At 40.9% G+C, this 15,135-nt stretch overlaps 2 protein-coding genes across 5 annotated transcripts in view; one reads left to right on the top strand and one right to left on the bottom strand.

Annotated features, from left to right (window-relative positions):
- KLHL32 (kelch like family member 32) overlaps positions 1 to 15,135 on the bottom strand; it is a 233,350-nt gene that overhangs the window by 9,348 nt on the left and 208,867 nt on the right. The window contains exon 10 of the mRNA XM_022552885.2: positions 13,178 to 13,272. Within this exon, the coding sequence (XP_022408593.1) occupies positions 13,178 to 13,272 (95 nt within the window). The remainder of the gene's footprint in view (positions 1 to 13,177; positions 13,273 to 15,135) is intronic.
- Positions 1 to 15,135, top strand: part of MMS22L (MMS22 like, DNA repair protein) — a 169,997-nt gene extending 154,862 nt beyond the window's left edge. For all 4 annotated transcript variants that reach the window (XM_089921878.1, XM_089921877.1, XM_089921879.1 and 1 more), the window contains one exon: positions 1 to 15,135. This exon is cut by the window's left edge and continues 15,207 nt beyond it. The gene's annotated coding sequence lies outside the window, so the exon portion shown is untranslated.

Genomic DNA, 15,135 nt, shown 5'->3' with positions numbered 1-15,135 from the left:
GTCTCAGTTTCTGCCCTGCAAACTGGTTCATCTGTACCATTTTTCTAGATTCCACACATATGTGTTAATATACGATATTTTTCTCTTTCTGACTTACTTCATTCTGTATGACAGTCTCTAGATTCATCCACGTCTCTAAAAATGACCCAATTTCATTCCTTTTTATGGTGGAGTAATATTCCATTGTATATATATATATATACCACATCTTCTTTGTCCATTCGTCTGTCGATGGGCATTTAGGTTGCTTCCATAACCTGGCTATTGTAAATAGTGCTGCAATGAACATTGGGGTGCATGTGTCTTTTTGAATTATGGTTTTCTCTGGGTATATGCCCAGTAGTGGGATTGATGGGTCATATGGTAGTTCTGGTTTTAGTTTTTTAAGGAACTTCCTTCCATATTGCTCTCCAAGGTGGCTGTATCAATTTACATTCCCACCAACAGTGCAAGAGGGTTCCCTTTTCTCCACACCCTCTCCAGCATTTGTTGTTGGTAGATTTTCTGATGATGCCCATTCTGACTGATGTGAGGTGATACCTCATTGTAGTTTTGATTTGCATTTCTCTAATAATTAGTGATGTTGAGCAGCTTCTCATGTGCTTCTCGGCCATCTGTATGTCTTCTTTGGAGAAATGTCTATTCAGGTCTTCTACCCATTTTTCGATCAGGTTGTTTGTTTTTTTAATATTGAGCTGCATGAGCTGTTTATATATTTTGAAGATGAATCCTTTGTCCATTGATTCATTTGCAAATATTTTCTCCCACTCTGAGGGTTGTCTTTTCGTCTTGTTTGTAGTTTCTTTTGCTTTGCAAAAGCTTTTGTTTCATTAGGTCCCATTTGTTTAATTTTGTTTTTATTTCCATTACTCTAGGAGGTGGATCAAAAACGATCTTGATGTGACTTATGTCAAAGAGTGTTCTTCATATATTTTCCTCTAAGAGTTTTATAGTTTCCAGTTGCATTTAGGTCTCTAATCCATTTAGTTTGTTTTTTTGTGTGGTGTTAGGGAGTGTTCTAATTTCATTATTTTACATGTAGCTGTCCAGTTTTCCCCGACTGTCTTTTCTCCATTGTATATCCTTGACTCCTTTGTCATAGATTAGTTGACAATAGGTGCGTGGGTTTATCTCTGGGCTTTCTATCCTGTACCATTGATCTGTATTTCTGTTATTGTGACAGTACCATATTGTCTTGATTACTGTAGCTTTGTAGTATAGTCTGAAGTCAGGGAGTTTGATTCCTCCAGCTCCATTTTTTTTCCCTCAAGACTGCTTTGGCTATTTGGGGTCTTTTGTGTCTCCATACAAATTTTAAGATTTTTTTCTTCTAGTTCTGTAAAAAAATGCCATTGGTAATTTGATAGGAATTGCATTGAATCTGTAGATTGCTTTGGGTAGTATAGTCATTTTCACAATATTGATTCTTCCAATCCAAGAACATGGTATATCTCTCCATCTGTTTGTGTCATTTTGATTTCCTTCATCAGTGTCTTATAGTTTCCTGAGTACAGGTCTTCTACCTCCTTAGGAGGGTTTATTTCTAGGTATTTTATTCTTTTTGTTGCAATGGTAAATGGGATTGTTTCCTTAATTTCACTTTCTGATCTTTTGTTTTTAGTGTATAGGAATGCAAGAGATTTCAGTGCATTAATTTTGTATCCTGCAACTTTACCAAATTCACTGATTAGCTCTAGTAGTTTTCTGGTGGCATCTTTACGATTCTCTATGTATAGTATCATGTCATCTGCAAAGAGTGACAGTTTTACTTCTTTTTTTCCAATTTGTATTCCTTTTATTTCTTTTTCTTCTCTGATTGATGTGGCTAGGACTTCCAAAACTATGCTGAATAATAGTGGTGAGAGTGGACATCCTTGTCTTGTTCCTGACCTTAGAGGACATGCTTTCAGTTTTTCACCATTGAGAATGATGTTTGCTGTGAGTTTGTTATATACGGCCTTTATTATGTTGAGGTAGGTTCCCTCTATGCCCACTTTCTGGAGAGTTTTTATTATGAATGGGTGTTGAAACTTATCAAAAGCTTTTTCTGCATCTATTGAGAAGATCATATGGTTTTTATTCTTCAGTTTCTTAAAATGGTGTATCACATCGATTGATTTGCATATATTGAAGAATCCTTGCATCCCTGGGATAAATCCCACTTGATCACGGTGTATGGTCCTTGTAATGTGTTGTTGGATTCTGCCACTCCCTTCTGGCTTGTAGAGTTTCTGCTGAGAAATCAGTTAACCTTATGGGAGTTCCCTTGTATGTTATTTGTCATTTTTCCCTTGCTGCTTTCAATAATTTTTCTTTGTCTTTTACTTTTGCCATTTGATTACTATGTGTCCTGAGGTGTTTCTCCTTGGGTTTATCCTGTATGGGACTCTCGGTGCTTCCTGGACTTGGGTGGCTATTTCCTTTCCCATATTAGGGAAGTTTTCGACTATAATCTCTTCAAATATTTTCTCTGGTCCTTTCTCTCTGTCTTCTCCTTCTGGGACCCCTATAATGCGAATGTTGGTGCATTTAATGTTGTCCCAGTGGTCTCTTAGGCTGTCTTCATTTCTTTTCTTTCTTTTTTCTTTATTCTGTTCCGTGGTGGTGAATTCCACCATTCTGTCTTCCAGGTCATTTATCCGTTCTTCTGCCTCAGTTATTCTGCTATTGATTCCTTCTAGTGTGTTTTTCATTTTAGTTATTGTATTGTCCATCTCTGTTTGTTCTTTAATTCTTCTAGGTCTTTGTTAAGCATTTCTTGCATCTTCTTTATCTTTGCCTCCATTCTTCTTCCGAGGTTCTGGATCATCTTCACTATCATGATTCTGAATTCTTTTTCTGGAAGGTTGCCTATCTCCACTTTATTTAGTTGTTTTTCTGGGGTTTTATCTTGTTCCTTCATCTGGTACATAGCCCTCTGCCTTTTCATCTTGTCTATCTTTCTGTGAATGTGCTTTTTGTTCCACAGGCTGCAGGATTGTAGTTCTTCTTGCTTCTGCTGTCTGCCCTCTGGTGGATGAGGCTATCTAAGAGGCTTGTGCAAGTTGCCTGATGGGAGGGACTGGTGGTGGGTAGAGCTGGCTGTTGCTCTGGTGGGCAGAACTCAGTAAAACTTTAATCTGCTTGTCTGCTGATGGGTGGGGCTGGGTTCCCTCCCTGCTGGTTTGGCCTGAGGCGACCCAACACTGGAGCCTACCTGGGCTCTTTGTTGGGGCTAATGGTGGCATCTGGGAGTGCTCACACCAAGGAGTACTTACAGAACTTCTACTGCCAGTGTCCCTGTCCTTATGGTGAGACACAGCCACCCCCCGCCTCTGCAGGATACCCTCCAACACTAGCAGGTAAGTCTGGTTCAGCTCCTGTGGGGTCACTGCTACTTCCCCTGGGTCCTGATGTGCACACTACTTTGTGTGTGCCCTCCAAGTGTGGAGTCTTTGTTTCCCCCATTCCTGTCAAAGTCCTGCAATCAAATCCTGCTCACCTTCAAAGTCTGATTCTCTAGCAATTCCTCCTCCCGTTGCGGGACACCCAGGTTGGGAAGCCTGACCTGGGACTCAGAACCTTCACTCCAGTGGGTGGACTTCTGTGGTATAAGTGTTCTCCAGTTTGTGAGTCACCCACCCAGCAGTTATGGGATTTGATTTTATTGTGATTGCGCCCCTCCTACAGTCTCATTGTGGCTTCCCCTTTGTCTTTGGATGTGGGGTATCTTTTTTGGTGAGTTCCAGTGTCTTCCTATCAATGATTGTTCAGCAGTTAGTTGTGATTCCGGTGCTCTTGCAAGAGGGAGTGAGAGCACATCCTTCTACTCCGCCATCTTCAACCCTGTACAATACATATGTTCTTACTGCCATTTTGTTAATTGTTTTGGATTTGTTTTTGTAGGTCTTTTTTCTTCCCTTCCTCTTCTGGTTTCTTCTCTTGTGATTTGATGACTGCCTTCAGGGTTTTGTTTGGATTCCTCTTTCTTTTTTGTGTGTGTATGTATTGTAGATTTTTGGTTGGCAGTTACCACGAGGTTTTGATATAGCCATCTATATATAAACAAGATTGTTTTAAGTTGCTGGTCTTTTAATTGCAAATGGATATCCAATATGCTGCTTTTGTGCTCTCCTCGTCTCACAGTTGCTGGTTTTGATAGCGTATTTGTGTGCAGACGATTTCCTACCTTTACTGTATGTTTGCCTTTACCGGTGAGCTTTCCCACTCGTAATTTTCTTGTTTCTAGTTGTGGCCTTTTCTTTTCCACCTAGAGAGTTTCCTTTAGCATTGGTTACAAAGCTGGTCTGGTGGTGCTGAATTCTCTTAGCTTTTGCTTCTCTGTAAAGCTTTTGATTTCTCTGTCCAATCTGAATGCGAGCTTTGCTGGTTAGAGTATTCTTGGTTGTAGGTTCTTCCCTTTCATCACTTTAAATATATGGTGCCACTCCTTCTGGCCTACAGAGTTTCTGCAGAAATCAGCTGATAACCTTATGGGAGTTCCCTTGTATGTTATCCGTTGCTTTTTCCCTTGTTGCTTTTAATATTTTCTCTTTGTCTTCAATTTTTGTCAGTTTTATTACTATGTGTCTCAGTGTGTTCATCCTTGGGTTTATCCTTCCTGGGACTCTCTGCACATCCTAGGTTGGGTGACTGTTTTTCCTGTCCCATGTTAGGGAAGTTGTCAGCTGTTATCTCTTCAAATATTTTCTCAGGCCCTTTCTTTCCCTCTTCTCCTTCTGGGACCCCTATAATGTGAATGTTGGTGCATTTAATGTTGTCCCAGAGGTCTCTTAGACTGTCCTCATTTCTTTTCATTCTTATTTTCTTTATTCTGTTCTGTAGCAGTGATTTCCACCATTCTGTCTTCTAGCTCACTTATCCATTCTGCCTCAGTTATTCTGTTATTGATTCCTTCCAGTGTATTTTTCATTTCAGTTATTGCATTGTTCATCCCTTTGTTTTTTCTTTAGTTCTAGGTCTTTGTTAAACATTTCTTGTATCTTCTCGATCTGTGCCTCCACTCTTTTTTTCCGAGACCTTGGATCATCTTTACTGTTATTACTCTGAATTCTTCTTCAGGCAGATTGCCTACCTCCACTTCACTTTGTTATTCTGGGGTTTTATCTTGTTCCTTTATCTGGGACATATTCCTCTGCCGTCTCATTTTGTCTAACTTTCTTTGATTGCAGTTTCTGTTTCACAGGCTACATGTTTGTAGTTCCTGCTTCTGCTGTCTGCCCTCTCATGGATGAGGCTAAGAGGCTTGTACAGGCTTCCTGGTGGCATGGACTGGTACCTGCCCACTCATGGGTGGTGCTTGGTCTTGTCCCTCTGGTGGGATGGACCATGTCAGGGGGTGTGTTTATCAGCTACCTGTTTATTCGGGAAGACTTTAAGCGCCTCTCTGCTGATGTGTGGGTCTGTTTTCCTGCCCTGTTGGTTGTTTGTCCTGAGACGTCCCAGCATTGGAACTACAGACTGTTGGTTGGGGCCAGGTCTTGGTGAGAAAATGGAGGCCTCCAAGAGGGCTCACGGCAATGAGTACACCCCAGACTACCACCGCCAGTGTCCTTGTCCCAGCAGTGAGTCAGCCGCCCCCTGCCTCTGCAGGAGACCCTCCAATATAATACTAGCAGGTAAGTCTGCCCCAGTCTCTCATGAGGTCACCACTTTTTCCCTGAGTCCTGACGGGCACAAGACCCTGTGTGCACCCTCTAAAAGTGGAGTTTCCGTTTCCCCCAGTCCTGTGGAATCCCTGTGGTCAAACCCTGCTGGCCTTCAAAGCCATATTTCCTGGGGCCTCCTCCTTCCATTGCCAGACCCCCAGGCTGGGGAGGCCTGAGGTGGGACTCAGGACTTTCACTCTTGTAGGAGAACTTCTGTGGCATAATTATTTTACACCTGGCATATATGGGATTGGATTTTATCGCAGTTGCGTCCCACCTACAATCTAGTTGTGGCTTCTTCTTTGTCTTTGGATGTAGGGTAACTTTTTAGGTAGGTTGCAGTGTTTTTTTGTCAGTGGTTGTTCAGCGGTTACTTGTAATTTTGGTATTTCCCTAAGAAGAGGTGAGCTCATATCTTTCTACTCCACCATCTTGTCTCCTCTCTTTCCTGTAATTTTCATCCTGCTGATAGGTACTCAGGAATTTCTACTGTCTAATCAATATCTTCTCATAAACACTATTCCAGTCTCTCATCTTTCTTCTCTGTTGGATATTCTTCCAGCAAGTAGCAGAGAAACGGCTTGCTTTTGAACACGTAGCTAGTCTCTCCAACCATCAACATATTTACTTTTAGTGAACCAAAATAAATAGTTCTGCAGTCACCAAAAAAACAAGTATTTGAGATTGTGCAACCATAGTTTACAATGAATGGTAATGTAACCCATAACCAGTTGTGAATAACTAAAATGAAAGTCTCTTATCCATGAAGATTTTAGTTCCAAGCATCTCTTTAAGTGACAATCCATATGCTTATATGAACTTATTATCTATAAACAATAAAGGCTCTTAAAAGCCTTTTTCAAATTTATCTGTGCTTTGTGAGACTACTGTGCCAGCCAAGGGAATAAACACAGCATTTGCAAAATTACTGATTGATTTGGTACTTCAAAATGACTACTGGAACACAGAACTGTTCATAATGCTAATTTTTTTAAAAAGCAAATATAGTAGAATATTTTACTGTCCAGTCTCAGAGATGAAATTTATTCCACTAACATAGGCATTGATTAAAACATTTAAGAATCACATATTTTTTAGAATCACTGTAGTTCTGAGGCTACTCTAGAATATCCTCAGTGGTTTAAGATATACACATGTACCTCACCTCTTCATCTTTTGAGGACAGATTTGTTTGGGAACAACCAGAAGTCATGAAGTGTTAATTAGTGTATATGATTAGTGACCATTCCATCTTGATTTCTATTCCTTCATCTAATTGAACATTACAATTAGTAGAAATATACCCATACGTATATTTAAAATTTGCATCTTTTTAATAAACCCAAACTTGCTTCTATTGAGTAAGTAGTCAAATGAAGGGTCCCAAACCACTTAAAAACCAGGGTCCCAGCATTACAGATCACTGCCTGTTGCTCAGTTCAATGTTCTACAGTTCTGAAAAGAACAAAATAAAAAGAAACCCCAAAGACAGTGACTGACAAATACATGCACAGATGAAAGACTGGAAGCCCTCCTTGAAAGAAAATAGTTTGCTTGTTTGTTGTTATCCAAAAGATAGGACCAAACTCTAGTACAAGGTAGACTTCAGTTAACTAAAGACTCCCATAAAGAGTTTCAGGATTTTTCAAAGAACTAATTTGTGCCTTTGATAATTTTTTCTACTGTATTTTTGTTTCCTACTTCATTATTTTCCTATCGTTATTATTCTCTCTTCTACTCTGAGGGTTTTTTTGTTCATGTTCTAACTTATGCTATATGTATCCCACATGCTTTGCTATGTATTGTTTTTATTATCCTTAAGTTCTGGGTATTTTTTAAACTTCCATTAGGACTTCTTTAACCCATGAGTTATTTAGCAAAGTAGGAGTTTATTTAACTAACTTTTTAGGTTCTAACTTAATTATATTGTAGCTAGATATTATAGTCTACATACATAATACTTAATTTTTAAGTCTTTGTAGCCTTAACCCTAGTACATGATTGGTTTTTGTAAATGTCCCATGTACACTTGAGGAAAATATATTCTGGAACACTCCCCAGGATATATGTTAGGCCACAAAACAAGTCTTAAATTTATTAAGATTGAAATCACATCACACATCCTTTCCGACCACAATGGTATGAAATTAGGAATCAGAAGAAGAAAACTGGAAAATTCACAAATATGTGAGGATTAAATAACATGTTACTGAACAACGGGTCAAAGAAGAAATCAAAAGAAAAATCAGAAAATACCTTGAAGCAAATGAAAATGTAATGTAACATACTAAAACTTATGGGGTGCAGCAGAAGCTGTTGTAAGAGAGAAGATCATAGAGGTACCTACATTAAGAAAAGAAGTTCAAATAAATAACCTAAATTTACACTAGGAACTAGATACAGAAGAACAAACTAAGCCCAAAAGTTAATAGAGGAAGGAAACAACAAAGATCAGAGTGGAAATAAACGAAATAGAAACTATAAAAACACAATAGAAAAGGTCAGTAAAGCTTAAAGCCACTTTTAAAAGATAAACAAAATAGGTAAACCTGTAGCTAGACTTACCAAGGAAAAAAGAGAGGACTCAAATAAATTAGAAGTTAAGTCAGAAAGAGAAAAACAGCTATCGTATATTAATGTATATATGTGGAATCTAGAAAAATGGCACAGATGAACCAGTTTGCAAGGCAGAAATAGAGACAGATGTAGAGAACAAATGTATGGACACCAAGAGGGGAAAGCGGGGGGTGGTGGTGGGATGAATTGGGAGATTGGGATTGACATATATACACTACTATGTATAAAATAGATAACTAATAGGAACCTGCTGTATGGCACAGGGAACTCTACTCGCTGTACAGTAGAAACTAACAATATTGTAAAACAACTATACCCCAATAAAAAATAATAATAATAAAACTGCTAATCAAAGAAGGAAATAAATAAATTAGAAATGAAAGAGGAGACATCAGAGTCAGAGGAACAACCCTGGATACTCCAGAAGCCAGGAAATAGAGACACATTAAAAATAATATTTCTAAGATTGATGTCGAAGAGTGTACTGCCTCTGGAGATTGGCCAAGATGGTACAGTAGAAAACCCTAAGCTCACCTCCTCTCACAGGCACACCAAAAATTACAACTATTTGCAGAACAACCATTGATGAAAAAGTCTGGAACCTACCAGAAAAGACTTTCTACAACTAAAGATATAAAGAAGGTACCACACCGAGATGGGTAAGAGAGGCGGAGTTGTGATTTAGTCAAGTTCCATACCCACAGGTGGGCAACCCACAGTGGTGAGAGTAATTACAATTGCAGAGGTTCTTCCAAAGGAGTGAGGGGTCTGAGCCCCGTGTTGGATTTCCCAGCCCAGGGGTCCCACACTGGGAAGATGAGCCCCCAGAGCATTTGGCTTTGAAGGCCAGCAGCGCCTACTTTCAGGAGTGCCAGAGGGCTGGAGGACATAGAGACTTCACTCTTAAAGGGTGCACATGAAATCTTACACTCCTGGTCCCAGAGCAGAAGCAGTAATTTGAAAGAAGCCTTGGTCAGAACTACCTGCTTATCTTGGAGTGATCTCGCAGCTCACCCTGTGAACACAGACACTGGAGGCGGCCATTCTGGGGAGCTCATTCTACCTCATGGACACTGGTGCTGGCAAGCGCCACTTTTTAATCCTCCCTCTACCTTTTTAGCCTCAGGACCCAGCCCTACCCTGGCCCAACAGACTAGGTACCAGTGCTGGGATGCCTCAGGCCAAGCAGCTAACTGAGCAGAGACAGCTCTACCCATTAGCAGAAGGGCTGCCTTAAAACTCCCTGAGCCCAGAGCTCCCCGGACATGGCTCTGCCTACCAGAGGGCTCAGGACACAGCCCTACAAACTAGTACACAGACACTAGATATGGGGCCCCTAGGGCCCTCCACCCAGAGATGCTGGGATACAGTGGGCAGCCCCAGAAATCCCTGGGCCCTTGCAACAGCCTCTGGTGAGCCTCTCTAGTCTCAGGACCACTGTTAACCACCAAGGGGTGAACATGAGCCACAATACAACCACAGCCCTGCAGCCTGTGGAACTGGCCATTCCACCAGCAGGCCTGACCCTGCCCTCACACTGGCTGGGCCCTGGCCTTGCCCATTAGCAGGCCAATACAAGCTTCAGGACAGCCCAGACCCTGCAATCAACGGTGTTAGGAACTAGCCACAGCCACCAGTGATTGGACAATAGCTCTGGGACCCCTGGGCCCTGCAACCAGTTCCCAGAACTCAGTTCTGCCCACCAGTAGGCCAGCATTAGGCCCAGGATCTGGCTTCATCCACCAGTGGGCAGGCAGCAGCCCTGAGGTCTTCTGGACCCTGACTCCATCCTCCAGTGAGCCACAGCAGTCAGCCTGTCACAAAAGAAGGACCCATGCAGCCCATATAGGGGCACCACTAGAGCATGTAGCTCTGGTGATGAGAGGGGTGTGTGCTGCCAAGATGCATAGGACATCTCCTACAAAAGGTCACTTACCCAAGGCTGGGAACTGTAACCAACCTACCAGACACAGAAAAATTTTAAATGCAAGTTAGGCAAAACAAGGCAACAGAGGGACATACTCCAAATGAAGGAACAAGATAAAACCCCAGAAGAAGAATTAAGTGAAATGGATAGGCAATCTACCTGAGAAAGCGTTCAGGGTAGTGACTGTAAAGATGATCAAAGAACTTAGGAGAAGAATGAATGCACAAAGCAAGAAGTTAGAAGTTTTTTTTTTGTTTTTTTGTTTTGTTTTGTTTTGTTTTTTCCGGTATGCAGGCCCCTCACTGTTGTGGCCTCTCCCGTTGCGGAGCACAGGCTCCGGACGCGCAGGCCCAGCAGCCACGGCTCACGGGCCCAGCCGCTCCGCGGCATGTGGGATCCTCCCGGACCGCGGCACGAACCCGCGTGCCCTGCATCGGCAGGCAGACTCTCAACCACTGCGCCACCAGGGAGGCCCAGAAGTTTTTAACAGAGTTAGAAACTATAAAGAACAACCAGAGATGAAGAATACAATAACTGAAATGAAAAATACACTAGAAGGAATCAACAGACTCTATGATACAGAGGAATGAATCAGTGAGCTGCAAGACAGAGTAGTGGAAATCACTGATGCTGAAGAGAAAAAAGAATAAAAATAAATGAGGACAATTTAAGAGACCTCTGAGACACCATCGATCACACTAATATTCGCATTATAGGGGTCCCAAGAGAAGAGAGAAAGAAAGGGGCTGAGAAAATATTTGAAGACATAATAATTGAAAACTTCCCTAATCTGGGAAAGGAAACAGTCACCCAAATCCAGGAAGCACAGAGTCCCATACAGGATTAACCCAAAAAAGAACACACCAAGATACATTGATTAAAATGGCAAAAATTAAAGAATATTAAGAACTGCAAGGGAAAAGCAACAAGTTGTACACGAGGGAACTGTCATAAGGCTATAAGCTGACTTTTTAACAGAAGCTCTGCAGGCCAGAAGGGATTGGCACAATATATTTAAAGTGATGAAAGGGAAAACCCTACAACCAAGAATACTCCACCCAGCAAGGCTCTCTTTCAGAATTAACGGAGAGGTCAAAAGTTTTACAAACAAGCAAAAGCTAGCAGAGTTCAGCACCACCAAACCAGCTTTACAAGAAACGTTAAAGGAGCTTCTCTTTTCTATTTCATTTAAAAGGCCACAACTAGAAACATGAAAATTATGAATGGAAAAAGCTCATCAGTAAATGTAAACAAACGGTTAAGGTAGGAAATCATCCACACAGAAAGCCAGTAGAAAAGTTAAAACACAAAAGTAGTAAAAATCATTTATATCCACAATAAGCAGTTAAGGGATACACAAAACAATTTGATATAAAACATGATGTCAAAAACAGTAATCATGAGGAGAATACAAATGCAGGGTTGTTAAAATGCATTTGAAATTAAGAGATCAGCAACTTAAAACAACATGTATGTTTTAAAACTATACACACACACACATATACACATACACAGATTGCTATATATAAACCTCATGGTAATCAAAAATCTACAATAGGTACATAGAGAAAAAGAGAAAGGAATCCAAACATAACACTAAATATAGTCATCAAATCACAAGAGAACAAAAGAAGGGGGAAGAAAGATCTACAAAAACAACGCCCCCAAAATTAACAAAATGGCAATAGGAACATACATATTGATAATTACTTTAAATGTAAATGCACTAAATGCTTCAATCAAAAGACACAGAGTGACTGAATGGATACAAAAACAAGACCTATATATATGCTGCCCACAAGAGACTCACTTCATATCTAAAGACACACATACACTGAAAGTGAGGGGCTTGAAAAAGATTTTCCATACAAATGGAAATCAAAAGAAAGCCAGTGTAGCAATACTTATATCAGACAAAATAGAGTTTAAACAAAGACTGGTACAAGACACACAGAAGGGCATTACATAATGATCAAGAAGTCAATCCAAGTAGAAGATATAACACTTGTAAATATCTATGCACCCAAAATAGGAGCACCTAAATACATAAAGTGAATATTAACAGACATAAAGGGAGATAACGACAGTAACACAATAATAGTAGGGTATTTTAACATGCCACTTACATCAGTGAACAGATCACCCAGACAGAAAATCAATAAAGAAACACTGGACTTAAATGAAGCATCAAACCAGATGGACTTAATAGCTACATATAGGACATTCCATCCAAAAGCAACAGAGTACACATTCTTTTCAGTCGCACATGGAACATTCTCCATGATAGATCACATGCTAGACCACAAAACAAGCCTTGGTGAATTTAAGAATAGTGGAATCATATCAAGCATCTTTTTATGACTACAACTCTACAAGAATAAAAATTAACTGTAAGAAAAAACTGCAAAAGACACAACCCATGGAGGCTAACCTACATGCTACTCAACAACCAGTGGATCACTGAAGAAATCAAAGAGGAATTAAAAAATTACCTGGAGACAAATGAAAATGAAAACATGATAAATTAAAAACACCTATGGAACACAGTAAAAACAGTTCTAAGAGGGAAGCAATACAAGCTTCCAATCGAAAACTACTACTACTCACTTCTACCAGGAAAGAACACCACCTTCATAGGTGGCATTCGTTGAATGAATTGTAATACAGAAAATAAGAAAATGGTATAGAAAGGAGACATTTGTAAAGTTTTGCAGATGTGAAAGTACTATTACCAAGATTTCTAGATGTTTTGGTTTAAAAGAAAGGAAAAAGCATTCCACTTTCCCCATTTCCAGTATAACATATGTTTTCAAAGCTCATTGCCATCTTTATTTTCAACAGGGCTCCATCATTTATTAGTTAGCATCTTTAGGATGCAGGATGAAGTTTAGTGGCTGAACTAGCTGCACAAAGGAAGCTCAATCTTCTTCCTACCTGTAAACATCTCTCCCTGCAATAGCAGCATTGCACAAATAACCTCACTGAACCACTTGAACAAACTCCAAAAGGAACTTAAACCACTCACCTGGATGCAAGCCAGAGGCTCGTTCGTCCAAATCGAATATCCACCCACTAAATATATTCTCTCATTATGGACAGCAACTCCAGATTCATTTTGGCCTAAAGTAAAGAGAAGTGAATAAAAGAGGAAAAATAAATCCATTTCCTTGCATGTCTTCATTAACCCTTTTGCCACTGAGGGATACGATTTCCCTCTGTGGCACACTTGTATATTCCACAGGATTTCTGCCTCAACTAATCACTGTCTCCCAGTTCTCAGAGGGAAGAATTAACCTCTCAGAGAATGACTCTGTGTTGGGTCAGAATCTGGCCATAACACTTAATAGCCAGCCAAGTTAGTAAATACAGCATTAAATACAGCAATAATCCACATAGAACTAAGTTTTATACTATGTTGTATGCCATTAGTTTATATGGTATATTTTAGGAATGCAAAACACCTGTTGTACTACAAATGCTTTTAAGCAAGTGCTTACATTTGTAACGGCTGCAACCGCAAGAAGCCAATAAAACAGAGCCACGCCCCTAGTGTGCCCCAAATGAAGACAAATGACAGAAAAGATTGATAAAGTTACTACCCTTCTTTTCTTTACATACACAACAGTTTTAAGACTATATTAAAGTTCCTGAGCTGGGACCAGCCTGGGTAGTCCCTAGATACTGACACGCCAAAATGATGAAAGGTTCCTCCCCCACTTAAAAAAGAAGACAGAATAACTCACTACTACATATTCTTCCCTGGAGGCCATCAGAGAGTGAGATAGTCTCTTTTTATTGATGGGCTGACACAGGATTGACTCGGGTAATAAATAAGCTGGATCCTATAGCAGACAGAATCACAGATCGAGGGACCAAGGGGCTAAGGTACCACTACAGCAACTTAGAGTTAAGTGCTTGTAGGTGGGCCTCAAAGATCATTTTCGCAAAAACAGGAGCTCAATACAAAGCATCTAAACCTCTCACACTGGTTATGCCCCCACTGCGGCCTCCGTAGCAGCAGCTGTGAGTGATTGAGTGCCCACTCAGCACATTAAAATGTCTTGAGGCAATAGTCCAGCCCACCCGTTCGAGTTTGCGATTTTCCTATTAGAGCAGCCTAGAAGGGATCTTAATCACGTAGGCCGAAAAGGGAGGACAAGTTTTCAACTTCATAAAAAAAAGTCAGGGGTAAGCTGTTCACTGCTTTCATTTTATTCCCCTGTGGGATGAGTATGGTCCCTACCTAGTGCTACCCCGTGGTAATGCTTGGGTGGGTCTGTGTGGCCAGAAGTGCTGCCAAACCCCCATGCACGGAACATCTCTAAGGTTTTGTCTTTAGGAGAATACAGGCAGAAACGGTATTTGACACTGACAAACAATGAAGACCATTCTCCTGCACTCACAAGAAATAAGAGGACTAAAAGTAGTGAGAAGTAAAAAGTAAATTGCTCCTGTAAAGAGTCATTACCTCTTTCAGCGCCTGGTTCCTCCTCCTTATACCAATGTTCCTACATGAATACTGATAGACAATAATGGACCTGACACGTCTCTCTTGGCAACGTGAAAACACACACAAAGGTAACACAGGCCCTGAGAAACCAGATGTTCAGCCACCTGATTGAGTCCGATTTTGTGAGATGAACAATGCACACCCTTCTGGGTAATAAAAGCAAGTTGTTCTACCACCATGTACTTAATATTTACAGCTGCACTACAGATATCTAAGAAAACAAGTATGGCAACTTCCTGAATCTCTCCTTTTCCTGATTTACTCAAACAAAGGTACTTGCCAGGGCTTCCCTGGTGGCGCAGTGGTTGAGAGTCCGCCTGCCGATGCAGGGGACACGGGTTCGTGCCCCGGTCCGGGAAGATCCCACATGCCGCGGAGCAGTTGGGCCCGTGAGCCATGGCCGCTGAGCCTGCGCGTCCGGAGCCTGTGCTCCACAACGGGAGAGGCCACAACAGTGAGAGGCCCATGTACCG

This window comes from Delphinapterus leucas, chromosome 12 (genome assembly GCF_059928025.1).
Source record: "Delphinapterus leucas isolate spDelLeu-1000000601 "Yukka" chromosome 12, BTC_Dleu_Yukka2, whole genome shotgun sequence".
Lineage (NCBI taxonomy): Eukaryota > Metazoa > Chordata > Mammalia > Artiodactyla > Monodontidae > Delphinapterus > Delphinapterus leucas.
Note: the sequence above shows the minus strand (reverse complement) of the source record. Positions and strands in the feature narration are given on the sequence as shown.